Raw genomic sequence first — 18242 nt, 5'->3', positions numbered from 1 at the left:
GAATCGTTGAAAATACCAACTGCTTTGTGAACAGAGAACCTGTGTAAGAAGTAAAACATTTTAGCTACTTAGGCACAATTTTTAGTGAAGATGGTAAATTAAATATGGAAACAGACAACAGAATCAACAAAGCTTGTATGATAGGAAGTTAATTGAATAAATTCATATGGAATAAGAGAGAAATTAGTTCATCATCATCATCAAATTCCTGCCATGTACCCTCAAGGGGTGTACAGGATATGACAGTACTACATGAAAAAATTACATCATTACTAACTTCCTATCTACAATTTTCCTCCAAATCAGTCTGTTACTTGTCAAGACTCCAACATTATCAGATCTTATATTTCTATCGTCTAAGGCACTTTGTACCGTATCAATCCACCTATATCTTGGTCTTCCTCTGGGTCGTTTTCCTGCCAACCTGGCAGAGAACACTTGTTTTGCTAATCTTTCCTCTCCCATTCTATTTAAGTGACCATACCATCTGAGATTAGCTCTGCTAACACATTCCTGGATGCAGACAATGTCAAGTTCTTTCCTAATATCCTCATTTTTAATATGATATTGCCATTGATGCCATCTGTTCACGCCTCTAATCTTTCTCAGGACTCTCATATCTGCGGTCTCTAGTCTTTGGTCAAGTGTTTTACTTCTGACCCAGCTCTCAGATCCATAAGTTAAAATTGGTTTGAACACAGTCTTGTATACAGCTAATTTAGTGTTCCGACTAATTTCTTTCTTATTCCATATGAATTTATTCAATTGACTTCCCACGATACCAGCTTTGCTGATTCTGTTGTCTATTTCTATATTTAGTTTACCATCTTCAGTAAAAATTGTGCCTAAGTAGCTGAAATGTTTTACTTGTTCCACAGGTTCTCCATTCACAACACAATTGACATTTTCAATGATTCTGCCTATTTTCATTGTCTTTGTCTTTTTATTGCTGACCTTCATACCATATCTATTACAACAGTTATTCAATTTAGTCAGAGAATCTTGCAGACTTGTAGCGGATTTATTTAGAAGTATAACATCATCCGCATAAAGCAAAGAGCTGACATTAACATCTCCAATTTTGATATCAGGTTTAATACCACATTCCTTCATAATGTGATCCATATAGATAATGAATAACAGAGGGGATAATGTACATCCTTGTCTCACACCAGATTTAACATTAAACCATCTTCCTGTACTTCCTTCAATTCTAACTGCTGATTCACAACTCAAATAAAGACTAAGTATTGCCTGATATAGTGCTCCATTGACACCATATAACTGCAGCGTATTGAATAGCTTCTCTCTTGGCACCTTGTCATATGCCTTTTCCAAATCAACAAAACTTAAATACAGATCTTTGTTATATTCCCATGCTTTCTCGACTATTTGTCGTAAAGTGAAGATCTGATCCTGACAGCCTCTATTTGGCCTGAATCCAGCTTGTTCTTCACCAAGCTTTTCTTCCACAATTCTTCTCAACCGTTTCTCAAGTATACTTGCATAGATCTTGCCAGGAACACTCAGTAGGGAAATACCTCTGTAATTCTCACATTCAGTTTTATTTCCCTTTTTATATATGGGTACTATGAGAGCTTTACTCCAATCATCGGGAATTCGTCCCTCTGTCCAGGCTTTCTGAACTATGCAGTGCAGCCACTGTAAGACTCTTATACCACCATACTTCAGCATTTCTGGTCGAATATCATCTACTCCTGCTGCCTTTCCACATTTCAAGCCTTTGATTGCTTTTTCTACTTCAAGTATGGATATGTATTCCTGACTGCATGCCTGGTCAGTGTTTTTTATCACTGTGCTGTCATCACTGCTTGTTTCATTTAGCAGTTTTTCAAAGTAATTACTCCATACTTCAAGGATATCTTTTTCTCCTGTTTTCATTTCACCTTTATCATCTCTAATTCCTTTTACAGCACTCTTTCCTCCATTCCTAAGCTTCTTCAACAACCTCCAGAATATTTTGCCACCTTCTTGATATTTATTTTCTATATTCTTGCCAAAGTCCTCCCATGACTTTTGTTTAGCTAGTTTTACACACTGTTTAGCTTTCTTACATTTGTCTCTGTATTCTGTAAGAGTAAAAGCTGACTTATTTGCCAGGAACTTTTGATATGCTTTCTTCTTTTCCTTCACTGCCTCTTTAACTTCCTGTGTCTACCAGGGAGTTCTGATTTTTTTATCCTTGCACACAACCTCACCACATGCCTCTCTGGCAGAATCAATCAATGTTTCCTTCAGAGTTTGCCACTGAATCTCCAAGGTTTGATTCCTGTTCTCAAACTCTTTCATTTTCTTTTCAATAATATTTCTGTATTTTAGTCTACAGTTCATATCTGAGAGCTGCTCAACTTTTATTCGCTTTAAAACTTTCTTACATGTTATTCTTTTCAATATGAAATTTAATTTTATCCTGCTCAAGACTAAATAGTGATCACTTCCAATTTCAAATCCTCTGTACACTCTGGTGTCCTGCACCAGGGAGAAAACATCACTATCAACAATAACATAGTCAATGAGACTTTTCTTATTCCTAGCCTCTTCTCTCCATGTGAATTTGTGCACATTTTTATGTTGGAACATGGTGTTAGTAATAACCAGTCCATGTCCTGAGCAGAAATCCAACAGATATTTGCCATTATTATTAGCTTTGCTCTTTTCTCCAAATTTTCCCAAAATATTTTTGTATGTCTCACAATCATTTCCTACTCTACTATTTAGATCCCCAACAAGGACCAACTTTTCCTTTTTCATTGTGTCAGTTGCTTTTTCTAAAGCCTCAAAAAATTCCTCCACTTCTACCTTAGTAGAACCTTCTGTGGGACCATAGGCACAAATAAGTCTCATTGTCCAGTTCCCCATTCTCATATTTGCCCACATTACTCTACTTGAGACTGACTGCCATTCAAGAAATTAGTTGGAACACTAAATTAGCTGTATACAAGACAGTGTTCAAACCAGTTTTAACTTATGGATCTGAGAGCTGGATCAGAAGTAAAACACCTGACTAAAGACTAGAGACCACAGATATGAGAGTCCTGAGAAAGATTAGAGGTGTGAACAGATGGCATCAATGGCAATTTCATATTAAAAACGAGAATATTAGAAAAGAACTTGACATTGTCAGCATTCAGGAATGCATTAGCAGAGCTAATCTCAGCAGCAGGTGGTATGGTTGCTTAAACAGAATGGGCCAGGAAAGATTAGCAAAACAAGTGTTCTCTGCCAAGTTGGCAGGAAAACGACCCAAAGGAAGACCAAGATATAGGTGGATTGATACCGTACAAAGTGCCTTAGATGATAGAAATATAAGATCTGATAATGTTGGAGTCTTGACAAGTAACAGATTTGGAGGAAAATTGTAGATAGGAAGTTAGTAATGATCTAAATTTTTCATGTAGTACTATCATATCCTGTACACCCCTTGAGGGTACATGGCGGGAATTTGATGATGATGAAGTTGGAACATTCGTTCCTTAAATCCAAAACAAGAAACACTGAAGAATTGGATAAACAAAATATCAAAATAGCTTGCATCATAGAAACAAAATTAACCATCATATTTTTTTTAGTGAAATAGAGAAACAAGAGAGCTAAAGCAGGTATAGGAATAACAACACACAAGGAATTTCAACATGAAATAAAAGTCTAAATATAAACAGTGCCTACAGCCCTGAAGAAAGAAAACTGAAAACAGAACTTGAAGAATTCTATGATATGCTACTTGGAAGCTGCTAAAAAATATCATGAGCTGAATTAATTTATATAAAAAATTATTTATATAAAATAGCCAAGATACTAAAAAAGTATAACCTACACACAGCATATAAGCCCTACTGCAAACTTGCTACCCTTATCCGTTCCACGAAAGATCAGCTCCCTCCTCTCTCTCTGCCTGGAGTTTACAAAGTACCCTGTTCCTGTAAGCTTGCGTACTTTGGACAGACAGGCAGATCAGCATCCATCCGCCTGGAGGAACACAAGTCGTACATCGTTAAACACAACTATGGCCATTCAGGCTTGGCTGACCATGTTTTGGACACCACCCACAGAGTATCATGGAAGAAAACCACCATGCTTCACCACAGCAAATTCAAGAAAGAGAGACTTTTCTTAAAAGCAGCAGCAGCTCTCAGAAACCAACCAAATCTTAATAAATACGGTTGCATGAAGCTTTCGAAGATTTGGAAAACACTCATCACCAGAGGTCCCACCTTACATTCCAGGCCACCTACGACCGCCCTTAGAGGGCGCTCCACCTAGATAGGACTCTAGTGTCACCCACGTGGTTGGGCTTAGTATTGTAAGTTTTTGTGTGCATGTTACATTAATTGTTTTTGTAATCCCCGTAGATGTCCTAGTGACTAGGACGAAATATAGGAAGTATTAAATTCTATTTTAATTCTTTTTGAGTGTTGTAAAAAATCCATTAAACCTCCAACATAATGTCCTCACAGCACTTAAGCCTCTACACAAGCACCCCCCTATCCATCTCACCAACCCTACATCCATACCCATAAGCTCCAGTTTACTGTGGTATCCTGTCAAAGGCCTTAGTAAGGTCCAGTAGAATCACTGTGTTATAAAACGTGAGCAAGTTAAAGGAGTAGATCATGAGGCATGATCTACCCCTTCACAAAACCATGTTGCCCCCATACAGTATCCCATTTTCATCTATCCAATCCTGTATTTTTTTTTGACTATTTTCTCCAAGACCTTGACAACAATTCCTGATATGCTGATCGGCTGGTAATTTTCAACAGCAGTCTTGGAACCACCTTTATGCAGTGGAACTATTTTCCCCTCTTTCCACCCCCTCGGGACTAACCCAGACCTGAGACTCAAATTAAACAAAATGGTCAAAGGCACTGACAATTCTTTAGCCGCTTCTCGTACGAGACGAGCTGGTATACCATCCAATCCCGCAGATGAATTGACATTTGAGATTTTGTAATAGACTATTCGCCTCCACTTCATTCATCACAATTCCCGTATAAGCTGTTGGTTCTTCCATTTCTACAATGTCACCACCAGGATGATATACTCTTGCAAAGTGCTCACTCAGTAATTCTACTATATCAACTGATTCAGTTAGCTCCCTACCATCTGCATTCTTTAAAATCATTCTGCCTATACATTTTTTCTTTTACTTACAACATATCGAAAAAACTGTTTGGGATTCTCTTTAGCCCGCATGGCTAATGTTCTTTCATAATCTGCTTTTGCTTTTCTTACCACACTTGTTACCCTTCTGGCCTCGGCTTTATACCATTCATGTGCCTCAGGGCACCTTCCTCCTTAAAATTCCCTCCACAGTTGTTTCTTTTTTTGCAGCTCAAGCTTAATGGTGTTATTCATCCATTTAATCCCTACTTGATTTATTATTTGGACTCTAGGTATACAGTCAGCCATTGCCTCCTTCAAACACTTCTTAACCACCTCCCATGCACTATCAACATCCAGCCCTTGCAGTTTTACATGCCATGGCACTGAACCAATCAAACTCCTAAGCTTGTCATACTTACCAGCCTGATAATTCCACATGTACCCTGTCTTAATTGTAAATTCCACACCTTTAGCCACCTCCCAAGTTAAGACCCTATGATCACTCTCACCAATTGGTGGCAATGTGGTCATATTCGTTACAGTCAGATCCTCAGATGCAATTACTAGGTCAAGCACTCTCTGACCCCTAGTATTTTCCATTACATGCTGTCACAGATAGTTATCCCTCAATAACTGCATAAAATTCAATTCCTTCCTCCCATGTGTCCTCTCCTCCCTCCAATCAATGCTACCATAGTTGAAATCTCCCATAATAATTACCCTCCTTCCACTCATTTCTTCTATTTGCTTATGCATACCATCTCCACCATCTTTTCCATCACCTGGTCTATAGCAGCACCCAATTGAATATTTTTGTTCTGCTAGCCTCAATCTCACACCAAATGGCCTCAAATGTGCTCTTTTCTCTATCCTGCAATTCAACTTCTATTCTTTGGCTGCAGCTCATCAGCTATCATTAATAATACTCCTCCCCCCATTTTATTCTCCCTGTCATTCCTGAACACACTATACCCCTTCACATTCAATCCCGAATACAAAATATTATGCTTCGCTCTTGCACAAACTGCCATAAAGAAGAGATGAAGAATGCTGAGTCATGGTGTTTGTCCATACAAACACCATGACTCAGTCCATACAGAAACATCCAGTCCATACAGCTTTTGAAGGCTGCAGTGGAGGACTGTGGCTTTCAGGAGAATGAACACTCACCCAAAAGCCTAGATCGAGCACCCAGTGATTACTACCTCTTCTAAAAACTGAAGAATGACCTTCAAGGAAGAAAATTTGCAGATTACAATGAGTTGAAAGATGCAGTTTTAAGCCATTTTGCAGAAAAACGTACAGACTATTTTTTTAAGAGAATAGAAATGTTAATTCAAAGATTTGAAAAGTGTGTTGTAAAGGGAGATTATATTGAAAAGTGACCCAGATGTTTTCTTTCTATAACCTCTAAAAGTTAGTCAGGATGGAAACTTATGGAACCACCCTCATATAATAGAGACAAAATGAGGACTAGGGTGTTGACAGCTAATGAATCAATACACAGAATGTGCAGAAGGAATGATGTTGGATTTGTGGATCTGTGATCTGTGTTTGATGGAAAGCAAGATTTATATAATGCTGGTAGACTGCATCTAAAATGCAGTCTACAAGCATTATATAAGTTTTGGTGTTGGGTGTCTAATGAGCGCTTTATTCATTGAACATGCTGAAGCGCAAATTCAGGAATACTTTAGCAATTAGGGTGGAAGCAGGGGAGTTTGTTTGAAGGCACCCATCAGGCAAGTGCAGAATCTAGTTCTCTCAAGCAAAAATAATGAATAAGGTAGTCAATTCAGGAAGTAAAGGTGGGCGGGGATCAAAAGGGATGATGCAGTTTCTATATATCAATATCAAAAGTATCAGGAACAAGAAGGGAGGAGTTTTTGGCATTGGTTAGTGCAACCTTGCCAAAAGTTATAGGCATTAGTAAGACTTGGCTAACAGCAGATGATGTAGTTATAGGGATAGAATGTGAAGGGTGTATTATTTTCAGGTAGAGAAGATATGGGGTTAGGGATAGTTAAGGGTTATCCTGAAGAAGCAATATACCTAAGGTAAGGAGGATTAATCAGGCAGGAGTTAGATGAATGAGTAATATCACTAAGTATATGCTGCAGAAGAAGAAAATGCTGTGGTGGGTATATAAGGAGACAGATGACAGCAAACTCACAACCAGTACAAGGCTCAGGCAAGAAAGATGACCAGCATGGCAAGTAAGACAAAATCAGATTACGAGCAAAATTTAATCAGCCAAGTTGATTAGATTTTGCCACTGAGTCTGAAGATGGAGATTGAGGATGAAGATACCTTTATTAAACAGATTATGAGAATTATTATTTTTTGGTGTGTTTTGTTTCTCATACTGAACAATTCCTGAAGATAATAAAATATCAAGATGTCGTCTAAATTCAATTATATGGAAAAATAAAGATCTAACAAAAGAAACAAAAGTAAGAATATATAAATCAGTAGTCTGACCAATATTGGTGTATGCATGTGAAACTAGAATAGAAACATCAAAAATACAACATGCAAAATAAAAAACATTAAGAAAAATAGTTGATAAAACAAATACTGAGAGAGTAAAAAATGAAAAAATTATGACAAATGTCAATTACAATCTATAAATACATGGACAAAAAAGAAAAGATTGAAATGGAATCGACATGTTAATCAGTGGACCCTCAAAAGAACTGTCAAACTTGCCAGAGACTGGAAACCAAATACAAAAAGACTACTTGGTAGACCAAAGAAGTGATGGACAGACTGCTGCATTGAAGATGCAACAAGCTGAAGCTTAAAAACATGAAGAAGAAATTCTTAATAGTATTAATAAGTAAGTAATAGAATTAGAAAGATTTTTTTTCACTTGGCTTGACATAAAATTATATTCTTCTTCAATCCTTTCCTCAAGTATAGGCAAACAAAGTCTTCCGTGAAGTATCTTCACGACTAGACTACACATATAGGCTGTTCACTTCACATTAACTGTGAAGTGAACAGAAATAACATTAACTGTTAGTTAATGTAATTTCACAATAATTAATAATCAGTTTTAATCAGTGGACCCTCAAAAGAACTGTCAAACTTGCCAGAGACTGGAAACCAAATACAAAAAGACTACTTGGTAGACCAAAGAAGTGATGGACAGACTGCTGCATTGAAGATGCAACAAGCTGAAGCTTAAAAACATGAAGAAGAAATTCTTAATAGTATTAATAAGTAAGTAATAGAATTAGAAAGATTTTTTTTCACTTGGCTTGACATAAAATTATATTCTTCTTCAATCCTTTCCTCAAGTATAGGCAAACAAAGTCTTCCGTGAAGTATCTTCACGACTAGACTACACATATAGGCTGTTCACTTCACATTAACTGTGAAGTGAACAGAAATAACATTAACTGTTAGTTAATGTAATTTCACAATAATTAATAATGGTGTAAATTTTTCATGTAGTACTATCATAATATCCAGTATAGCCACTGAGTCTGAAGATGGAGATTGAGGATACCTTTATTATACAGCCTATGAGAATTATTATTTTTTTGGTGTGTTTTGTTTCTCATACTGAGAACCAAATAATGCATCAAATGTGTTTACAGCCTAGTTTGATTTTCACTAACACAGACTAATTTAATCTAATGTAATCAAAAATCAGATTTCACTAATCTGATTTTTGACAGACTCAATTTAATCTAGTTTATTCAGTAAGATTAATTCTCGGGCATAATGAATAATGTCAGTGAATAATCTTGAATGTAATCCTAAGTATTAATCTAATTAATACTTAGGATTAGATTTTCTTTCATTAATCTTTCGTTAATCTTTCATTTGTAATTCTACACAGAAGTTTTTTGTGTTTGGTTCCTCTAGGTGTTAATAGCAGTTTTATCAAAACTAGTTTACCCTAATGGATTTATTCTTAATTCACTTCTGTCCATGCATCGATTCTGCTTTCAATGGTCGTGAATATAATTCCTTTGTCAATAAGAGTACTCTTCACTTTTTTCATTTCAGCAAAAACACAAGGAAAAATCTCAAGAATATATACTATCAACATTTTAAATTCTGTAAATGCCACTCTCCATACCATTTGCCAAAGGAGTCAAACTCAAGTCTATCCTACATAACATCAAACTGTCATGCAAAAGAATTCACTCTATTAATGTTTACATCTTTTTTTGATATCCATATATCCACAGATAAAATTAAAACAATGGCATTTTGTTCCTTTCTTTTAGTGTTACAAAAATGAATGGCATTTTGTGGACAAACTCCAGTTAGAAGTAAAATAGTTATTAATAATAAAATAATAGAACAGATAAATACTTTTAATTATCTTGGATGCAAAATACCATATTAAGGAGAAAAAGAAAATTAAAAACTTCAAAATTTTCACAGATTACAGGCCTGATAAATTGAACACTCAATCCAAATATAGTACAAAAAGAAACAAGCTTGAAAATATACAATACTTTAGCAGTGCCTACATATTATATGGCAGCAAAATTTGGGCGATAAACAAAGAATAAAAACAGATGAAATGAGATTCATGAGCTGAAAAATACACATTATTAGACAAAAAAAAAAGATATAAAGATATTTTAAAAGAACTAAAAACTATATAATTACAAACAAAATTGGACAGAACATGTAAACTGAATGGCCAACACCTGATATCCTAAACAATTAATAAAATAAAAACCAACTGGAAAGAGAAGGCCAAATAGACCTCAAAAGAGGTTATTAATTGAATAATGAGACTTGAACAGACCAATATGGTCTATATCCATAATTAGTGTGATGATCATCTCTGATTCTTTTATACTATTCTTTCCTTTTTTCTAAGCTTCTGAATAGCTGCAGAACATTTTGCCACCTTTGTGATATTTAGTTTTCATGTTAGCTTTCTTGTAATTTTCTATGTATTTATTCTCTTGGAGCCTTCTGCCTCAATGGATAGGAAGTTTCCATATTATATCTTATTTTCTAGAGCTGGCTTTTTAAGTTCATGAATATGCATTGAAATTATGACTTTTCTTCCCTTAGATGGATAATGAGACCGAACAGACCAATACGGTCTATATCCGTTATTCGCATTCTGATGATGATCTTTTTTGATGTTAATGTGTTAACATCAAAAAAGAAATTTCTTTCTTGGAATAACAGTATCTAAATTAGAAATTGATTCTCCAGAAAAATATGTATCACATTAACTGCTTCTATCTCCAACTGGTTTTTCTTCTGATATGGTCTAAATGCTACTTATCACTTGTATAATGACTTATCCTCAATAAATTCCAGATCTATCCTATAAAATAAAGCTTCATATTTGAAGCAATATTCAGGATATTCTAAATAATCTGTTTTGATTGATATAGTTCGCTCTATTCCATAACTAAGACCAGTTCAGATTCTGTTGAACTGGCTTATGAAATTCTGCTATTCAACTCAGCATCTATTAAAATTTGAACAATTAGGTAGCATTCATCTGTGATCCAACTTTGAATTCATTGTACTAAATATTCTTTCATTCATCCCTACATTTCTAGTGTAAAAAATAAATAAAATAAAATAAAATTCTTCAACATGGTATTCCATTTCCCCATGTGTTTAATTTCTTTTTAAATTTTGAACTATAAAATATAAATTTCACAATGAACAGCTGCAAGATGGAAAGATCAATGAAGCCGGAACAGGTAAATGCCTAATCCTTGAAGAGAAGAACAACAACAATTCCCTCTTTTCACTCACTCACTCACACTCACACACAGTGTGCCCATTAAGTAATGAGATTAATTTTTTTATATGACAGCCCTTTGAATAAAAGTAACAAACGTGTTTATACTTTTAACTGCTAGACTGTGTTGTAATTGCTACAACCTTTGAGTAGGATGACATAGTAGTTTTCATGTGGCAAGCATTGAAGTAAGATAGTGTATGAGTGGAGTGTGGTGCAAGGAGATGTGATAAAACTTTACTGTAAATTAAGGAAAACTGCTACAGAAGTGTACAAAGACCTAAAAATATGTTATGCCAATGACTGTCTGAGCTGTGCACAGATGCTAGTTTCAACATTTAAAGAAGGGAGGGAGGGAGGGAATCCCTGGAGGATGAACTGCACTGTGGACGGCCAGCTTTTGCACGGACAAATGAAAATGTGCTGAAAGCAAGGAAAATTGTTGCCCATGACACAGGCACTAACGAGCTTAATGCCTGCATGCACTTATCATAGTTTTGTTCCCATGAAGATGGCAATGTAACATTGCCGAAATATAGGAAGTATTGATTAAAGTTTTCTTTTAATCAATATTTGTTATATGTTGTAATTTCCTGAAATAATTTAATATTCATGTGTTACCAAAGTATAAGCTTATTAACAAGAATCCACAGCATAGCAGTTGCAGGGATGAAGGAGGAAAAGAAACTTGTTCTGTGGGTTTCAAGGTGCACTGTGAAGGGATGTTGAGCAGCAGCTGCATGTGTTCCGAATGAACTTAGTATTAACTGGGGGAATTTTTGATGCTATTTCAGATGAGCATTTCCCATGGAAATATCTTTTAGAATACACATGTTGCGGAAACCAAACGTCTGTTTCGTCACCAAAAGTGGGGGGGGGGGGGGTGAGTTGGTAAGAGATTGGTCATTAAAAAGTAATTGCTCTCTTCTGAGTCAAGCATTTTGAGGGAACTTTTAGAGGGTCCCACTCCTTATGTGAGAACAGTATTCGATACCTAGATGGATTTGTGATTTGTATAAGGTTAACAGCTGTTCAGGGATAAAGTAACGTCTTGAGCAAAAGAGGAATCCTAGTTTTTCAGGAGCTGAGGATGCAATGGTTGTAATGTGTTTATGCCAGGAGAGGCTTGATGTCCTAGAAGCAAAATCTCAAACTGTCTGCAAATTTGGGTGTTATCAAAAATAATACTGGGAGAAAATGGTTCTTTTTTTACGAGAAATAAGACAGTGCTGGGTTTTATTAGCACTGAAATTGACGAAGTTATCTGAACCCCACTAGAGGATGGATTGGAGATCAGAAGTGAGAGCAGTGGTGGTTGATGTTCTGTAGGGTGAGGTGAGTTGTGTAGAGTAAGGTTTATCAAATGAGAGAGAGGAGTGCAATGTACTGTCAACTACAAAACTGTGTACTGGGTTGGAAGTCAACTGAAGTAAGTCACTGATATATAGCAGGAAGAGGGCTGGTGAACCCTGACATTAGTTGAATGGTGAAAGGATAAGGAACCATCAATCACCACACGTAATGTGCAACCAGACAGAAAGCTGGCAATCTAACTAAAGAAGTGCCAAGGCAGACTCAACGATGGTAGCTTGCTTAGTAAGCCTTTGTGCCAGATCCAGTCAAACGCTTTGGAGATATCAAGAGCAACCACTTGAGATTTGTCATTTCTCCATGGCATTTGTCCAGAGATGGGTGACATGTGAGCAGAACTCCTGTTGATCGGCAGAATCCATACTAACAGTTGTTTATTAGGTGGGTGCCTTCAAGGTAGTATAGGAGTTGGGAATTGATGATTTTACTCAGATCAAGAAATATCAGGAAATTGAGCAGGATGACTGCTAATAGAGTTGAAACTACATTTTAATGGGACTCCTTAAGGATCAAAACCTAAACAAATGGAAGGAAACTTCCATAGCCTTTTAAGGAATTAGGAGAACCAACTAAGGCTTCTAATCTAATTCTCACCTTCTAATAGTACACCCTGTTAGCAGGTACCATCTGGATATTCCATTTGAACTCTTTTCAAGAGAGACAAGTCATGGAAAACAAGAAAGAATACTGAAAACTTTTATCTAGTAAGTCAGCATGTTCTGAAAGAGTAGAAAAAAAATGTGAAGCAATAAGTAAAAGAAGCTAACCAAAAGTTAGGAAAGGCTTTTGTTTAACTACTTTTACACAATACTATAAAAGCCACAGCTAAAAAGCTTAGGAATAGAATACTGTAAAAGAAATTAGAGAAGATGATGACGATGTGAAAACTGAAAATAAAGATGGTCCAGATGTCTGGGTTCAAAGATGTTAAATGAAACATGCAGTTACAGAACAATATAAGAAAATATTGAAGAAGAATGCAATCACATTTGAAATAGAAAAAGCCAACACATACATAAAATGTAGAAAAGTATCACTACTTTTCAATAGAATCTGAACTGAATAATTAGGTATGTAAAAATGGTGAATTATATGCTTCTACAGCTCTTGTTTATAACAAACTGTTTTAACAGTTGCAGAAATTTAGAAAACAAACAAAAAAAAAATGTGGTTATACTTGCATGCAAGCTCTGTTCAGCCTCTAACATGGTTTAACAATTTGTATTCTGAATCAAAAGAAAAAAAATTAATGCCTCATTTTATTAAGCTATGAAAGCATTAAAAGAAAGTTTGTCTATTAATAATGTTTTACAAATATGTAAGAAAGTGGGTGGGGGAGGGGGGTTAAAATTGAATAATTTTCAAATTATGCATTTTTACAATAAACTTGCATTGTGAAAATATGTAATTTCATATTAACTAATCAATATGGAGTTAAGAACTTTATATCAGTCATGTCCTAGCAGTTGCACGTAACCATACTTCATTATTTCTTCAATGGAGGAACCAAAATGGAAATTGAGTTTAATTACTTTAATTAGAATATATTATTTTCAAATTATTAGTTTTTTACTATCTTTATATTTCTTCTTCTCATCTGTCAGATGACAGGTTGATTCCCCTACAAACAATCATTGCTATCTGGTTCTAAATATAAAACCACACTAAATTTAAAACCATATACTGCTATATTCATAGGCTAAAATTGATTTGAAGTTTGCTAGGTTAATGTCTGGCTAATTTTTCTGTTACTCTATAACTGATTATCACGGGAACAGCATATAGCAAACTTTCCCACCATAATAAAATACTGAACATTATAAGATACAATACTAAGTCAAAAGAAAGTCACTATGCAGGAAACTGTCCATAACCTATTCCTCTGATCTCTATGGATTTGTTACGGCAAAAGTCGATTATACGAGCAGCTTATTCTTATGCCATATTTAATATGCTATCTTCCCTAAAAACATTTTTTTTTTTATTTACTTCACAGAGTTCTTCATTGTGAGGGCAGTTAATATAAATTAATGATGTCAAGAAATTATATTATCGGTTTCATCCTTTATCCAAGTGTAGGCAAACAAAGTTTGCACGTGAAGTCACTTCACAACTGGGCTACTTGTATATAGAGCTAATGACTTCACGTCACTTGTCTTAGTATCCCATAATGCAAAGCACATGTCCTTATTGACACGCATAATGCTAAGCATTATGTGAAGGGCCAGTGGGAGCCAGCTCCAGAAGTGATACCAAGGTTGAAGTAATGCAGAAGTCATATTTCCATATAAAAGTAGTCAAAAGGTGTCACACCTTATTACTAAAATACTTTGGATTAGAGATGAGACCTCATTAAAGGTTGAAACCAGTCTGGATAGTATCCCTTTCCATAATGCTTTGCATTATACATGTTCGTAAGGATATGTGCTTTGTATTATCGGATACTAAGGCAATTGATGTCAAGAAAAAGTTTCAAAAAAAATTTTTTTTTTTTTTGAAACATATTAAATGACAAACTCATACGGTAACCTAACAAAAATTAGTCTATTCGGCAGTGTATAGATTATTTGGAATTATTGTTTCAACTCCTCTATAACGAATGCGCCCAAGTTTGAAAATAAAATAAGCGCATGCGCTATCTTTACCCTTCTCCCTTCTAGTAGCCAATCGTATGGTAAAACCAGTAGCCAATCAAATGTTTCATAAAAGATTATAAAAGATTTCATTCTTATTATATTTTTATAGTTAAAAAAATGTTTTTTTTATGCAAGATAAATTAACACAGTTGATTGTGTGCAAATATTTCATGTTTAGATCATGAAATATTTGTTTAAAAATGATAGCCTTTAGCTGTATTAATAAAAGTTTTGGTGTGAAGTACGGCTTTTTTTTTTTTTTTCCCTCGACGATGCGAGCCCTTTGTTAAAATTTCCATAGCTCACCACTGAGTATGACCAAGCGAAAAAACTTTCAACATCGACTGCAGTTGATAATTTCCACATTCCCAACTATTTTTCTAAAATGATTGATGAAGTTCCTCACTTAAACAGTTGTGTCCATATCATGGTTTAAATTTTCCTAAAAGACTGCGGGTGAAGCAAATTTTCAAGGTTAACTTCAAACTTGACACATTCAGTTTCATTAAAAACTCAAATTTTCACTGAAGGTTAAAAAGAACATTTTTGATTTGATGCCCTACTAATATTAAATGTACTGATACAAAATTTTAGTTACCTCAACTGAGTTTGGTGAATCTCTGCTATCTTTTCTTCTAAACGAGGTGTTTGTTTTAATAATAATTTATATTCTGAGACATAATTCCCAACATGTTCATCTGGATCATAATCTCCTAATTCCGCTATACATAAATAAAAAATAAAATAATAAATAATTAATTCAGACCTTTTTTCTATCGAACTATGAAATAAAAAAAAAAATGAGTACCCACTGAATGTAATAATCACTAATTATGCAATTTTATAAAAATCAGTTATAACAATAACTGCTAACAATTATTGTTATCTAATCTCAGACACTTGTGCATCACATGATGCACAAGTGCTGAGATTATTGTCATGAGTATTAATGTATGCTACACAGGACAGGCAAAGGGTTAAACTTATTTTATAATGAAAACAAGCATTTCTACCAGTAATTTCATAAATATGGATGAAAAGTAGGTAGCACAGAAAAAACATAGCAGTCATCTGTAATGTACGATTACTCCATTATCTAACTTTCTCTGGTAGAAGAGAATAGTTCAGATAATATGAAAAGAGGAACCAATGCTGAAACTTTCAGATATGGTCATTTGCATTAAAAATATATACAAAAATAATAAATAATAAGAAGAAATTATGAGATTAAGATATTTATGGAATTCAAAAATAATTTTTAACATTAGATAATTTAGTTACTGAGAATATAAGATTAAATGAGACAGAATGAGATAACACACAACTAGTTCTGAGAGAACTATAGTTTTAAGTAACATTAGTAAAACAGAACTGAAACATCACTGTATATCACTTGAAATTATGAATTAATGAAATTATCATATATAGGTGTCATTGCCTATCTTTGGCAATTATGATCTTTAAAACTTGAAGTCAAAATTGTAGGTGGCGATGAATGAATATGATCTCAACTCATCTCATCTTCCTTTTACCTTATGGTGCTGAGGGTTTATTAATCATCAGATCTCAAACCGTTCACAGGATAAGGTAGTCAGCCCTACGCCCTGTAGTGTTAAGTTCTCAAGGCCGGTCTGCCTGCTTTGCAGGATGAAAAACCCCAGGATAACCTGGGGGAAAAACCCTACTGTCCACGCCCAAGACCAGCTAACTTGGCTATGGCTGAGGAAGATCCTTCAGCTCCTCACATCTCCAACAGGAATCGAACCTAGGACACTCCTTCCCCAGGCATATGGTTGCAAAGTGCACAGCCACTAATGACATGAATATGATATTAATGATAAATAAAATAGAATTCCATTTAATATATAAGATTTAAAAGCTTGTTTCAATTTAAATTCAGGTGGTGAAGTAAGGCCTCAGTGCTTTCTTTGAACAAATGTTTTCAAATTTATAGTGACACAAATGAAGTTAGCATGTTTTGGACCATATGATACTGTGCCAAGCCAGATTTCTCAGATTTTCTGTTGCTGATGTAAGATTGTGTTCTTGTTATTTTATTTTCCACTGGGTGTCCAGTTTGTTCATATAAGAATGATGACAGTCACAAGGAAATTTAGACATCAGAAAGAGCTAGAGGAGAGAATTTATCGTTGGAGGATGGAAACCATGATGATAATTTGTTACTTATTTCCTTGTGTTTTTGTAAATTAAAGAAATATCAAGGCACAATTATCTATTAAAGAACAATTTTCTTTAACTCTATCAAAGACTGTTCCTCAGTCTTTGATAGAGTTCCTTGGCATCCATAGTCAATTCATTCTTCTATTAACTAAGTATCTCATTTGTAATCTAATAAGCAGTTGTTCTTTTGTAAATCCTAACACTTTGTCTGCTGATCCTTTAGTTATCTCCTTTCTCAGTGTTCATCTCAAGCATGCAATCCATTTTTTAAATGTGTGGTCTTCATTAGTTTGATATGCCATTTTCTCCTAATTATATGCATTTTCCTATGTTTTATTTTACATTTTGCAATAATGAATGAGTGGTCACTCTATTTTAATTCCTGAGTAGCTGTAGCATGATCTGAGTTAGTTTTTTTTTTTTAATCTTTTCTTGACTAGAATATAATAATCTGGTACTGTGCAACATTTCCTGGTGATTTCCATATATAGCAACTCTGTTCTGGTGGTACAAAAAAAGAACGCTACCTATCTATAAGACATGTTGTTTACAGAAATCTAGCAACCGTTCGACTCTTGCATTCTTCCTACCTAGTCAAAATCATCCAGTTTCTTCGCATTACCGTCCTCTCCAACCACTGCATTAAAGTCCCCATTAGAATTAAATTATTTTTATCTTTAACTGATGTTTTTAACTGCTCTAGTTGTTGATCTAATGATCTTCCATATCAGCTGTTGGCACGTATACTTGAATTATGTACAAGATCCACTGGAGTTGCTGTTAAGGTTGTCATCAGTATTCTATCATTTAGGTGATGAGTAATTTTTAACTTTGACTTTCTGTCCCCAATCATTCCTTAATAACAACCTCAACGTTTTATCCTTTCCTCTCCTCAACTATAGATGGTTCTCTAGCTTCCACTCCATTAGTCAACACTACCCCTTCCATCTGATTTCACTAGCTCCTAGAATACCAACATTGTTTTTCCTTGCTTGCTCTTCAACATTTCACATTCCGTGTTCAATCTACATTGGTATTTCTTTATATTCATATACTTTTCCTTTTTCTAGGGAATTTATTGAACTTCTTTTCATACTTCCATTATGTCAATTCGCTATACTTTGTCCTGGTGATTCTTAGCCCCCATGTCCCATTAAATGTATACTGGAAACTCAGGGCTGTGGTTT

At 34.9% G+C, this 18242-nt stretch overlaps 1 protein-coding gene across 1 annotated transcript in view; it reads right to left on the bottom strand.

Moving 5' to 3' along the window:
• The window catches only part of Frmd5 (FERM domain containing), a 501610-nt gene that overhangs the window by 253051 nt on the left and 230317 nt on the right, over positions 1 to 18242 (bottom strand). The window contains exon 7 of the mRNA XM_090406270.1: positions 15473 to 15596. Coding sequence (XP_090262396.1) covers positions 15473 to 15596 — 124 coding nt within the window. The remainder of the gene's footprint in view (positions 1 to 15472; positions 15597 to 18242) is intronic.

The sequence above is a fragment of the Typopeltis vanoorti genome, chromosome 16 (genome assembly GCF_054136105.1).
Source record: "Typopeltis vanoorti isolate ZY-2024b chromosome 16, IOZ_Tvanoo_1.0, whole genome shotgun sequence".
NCBI lineage: Eukaryota > Metazoa > Arthropoda > Arachnida > Uropygi > Thelyphonidae > Typopeltis > Typopeltis vanoorti.
Note: the sequence above shows the minus strand (reverse complement) of the source record. Positions and strands in the feature narration are given on the sequence as shown.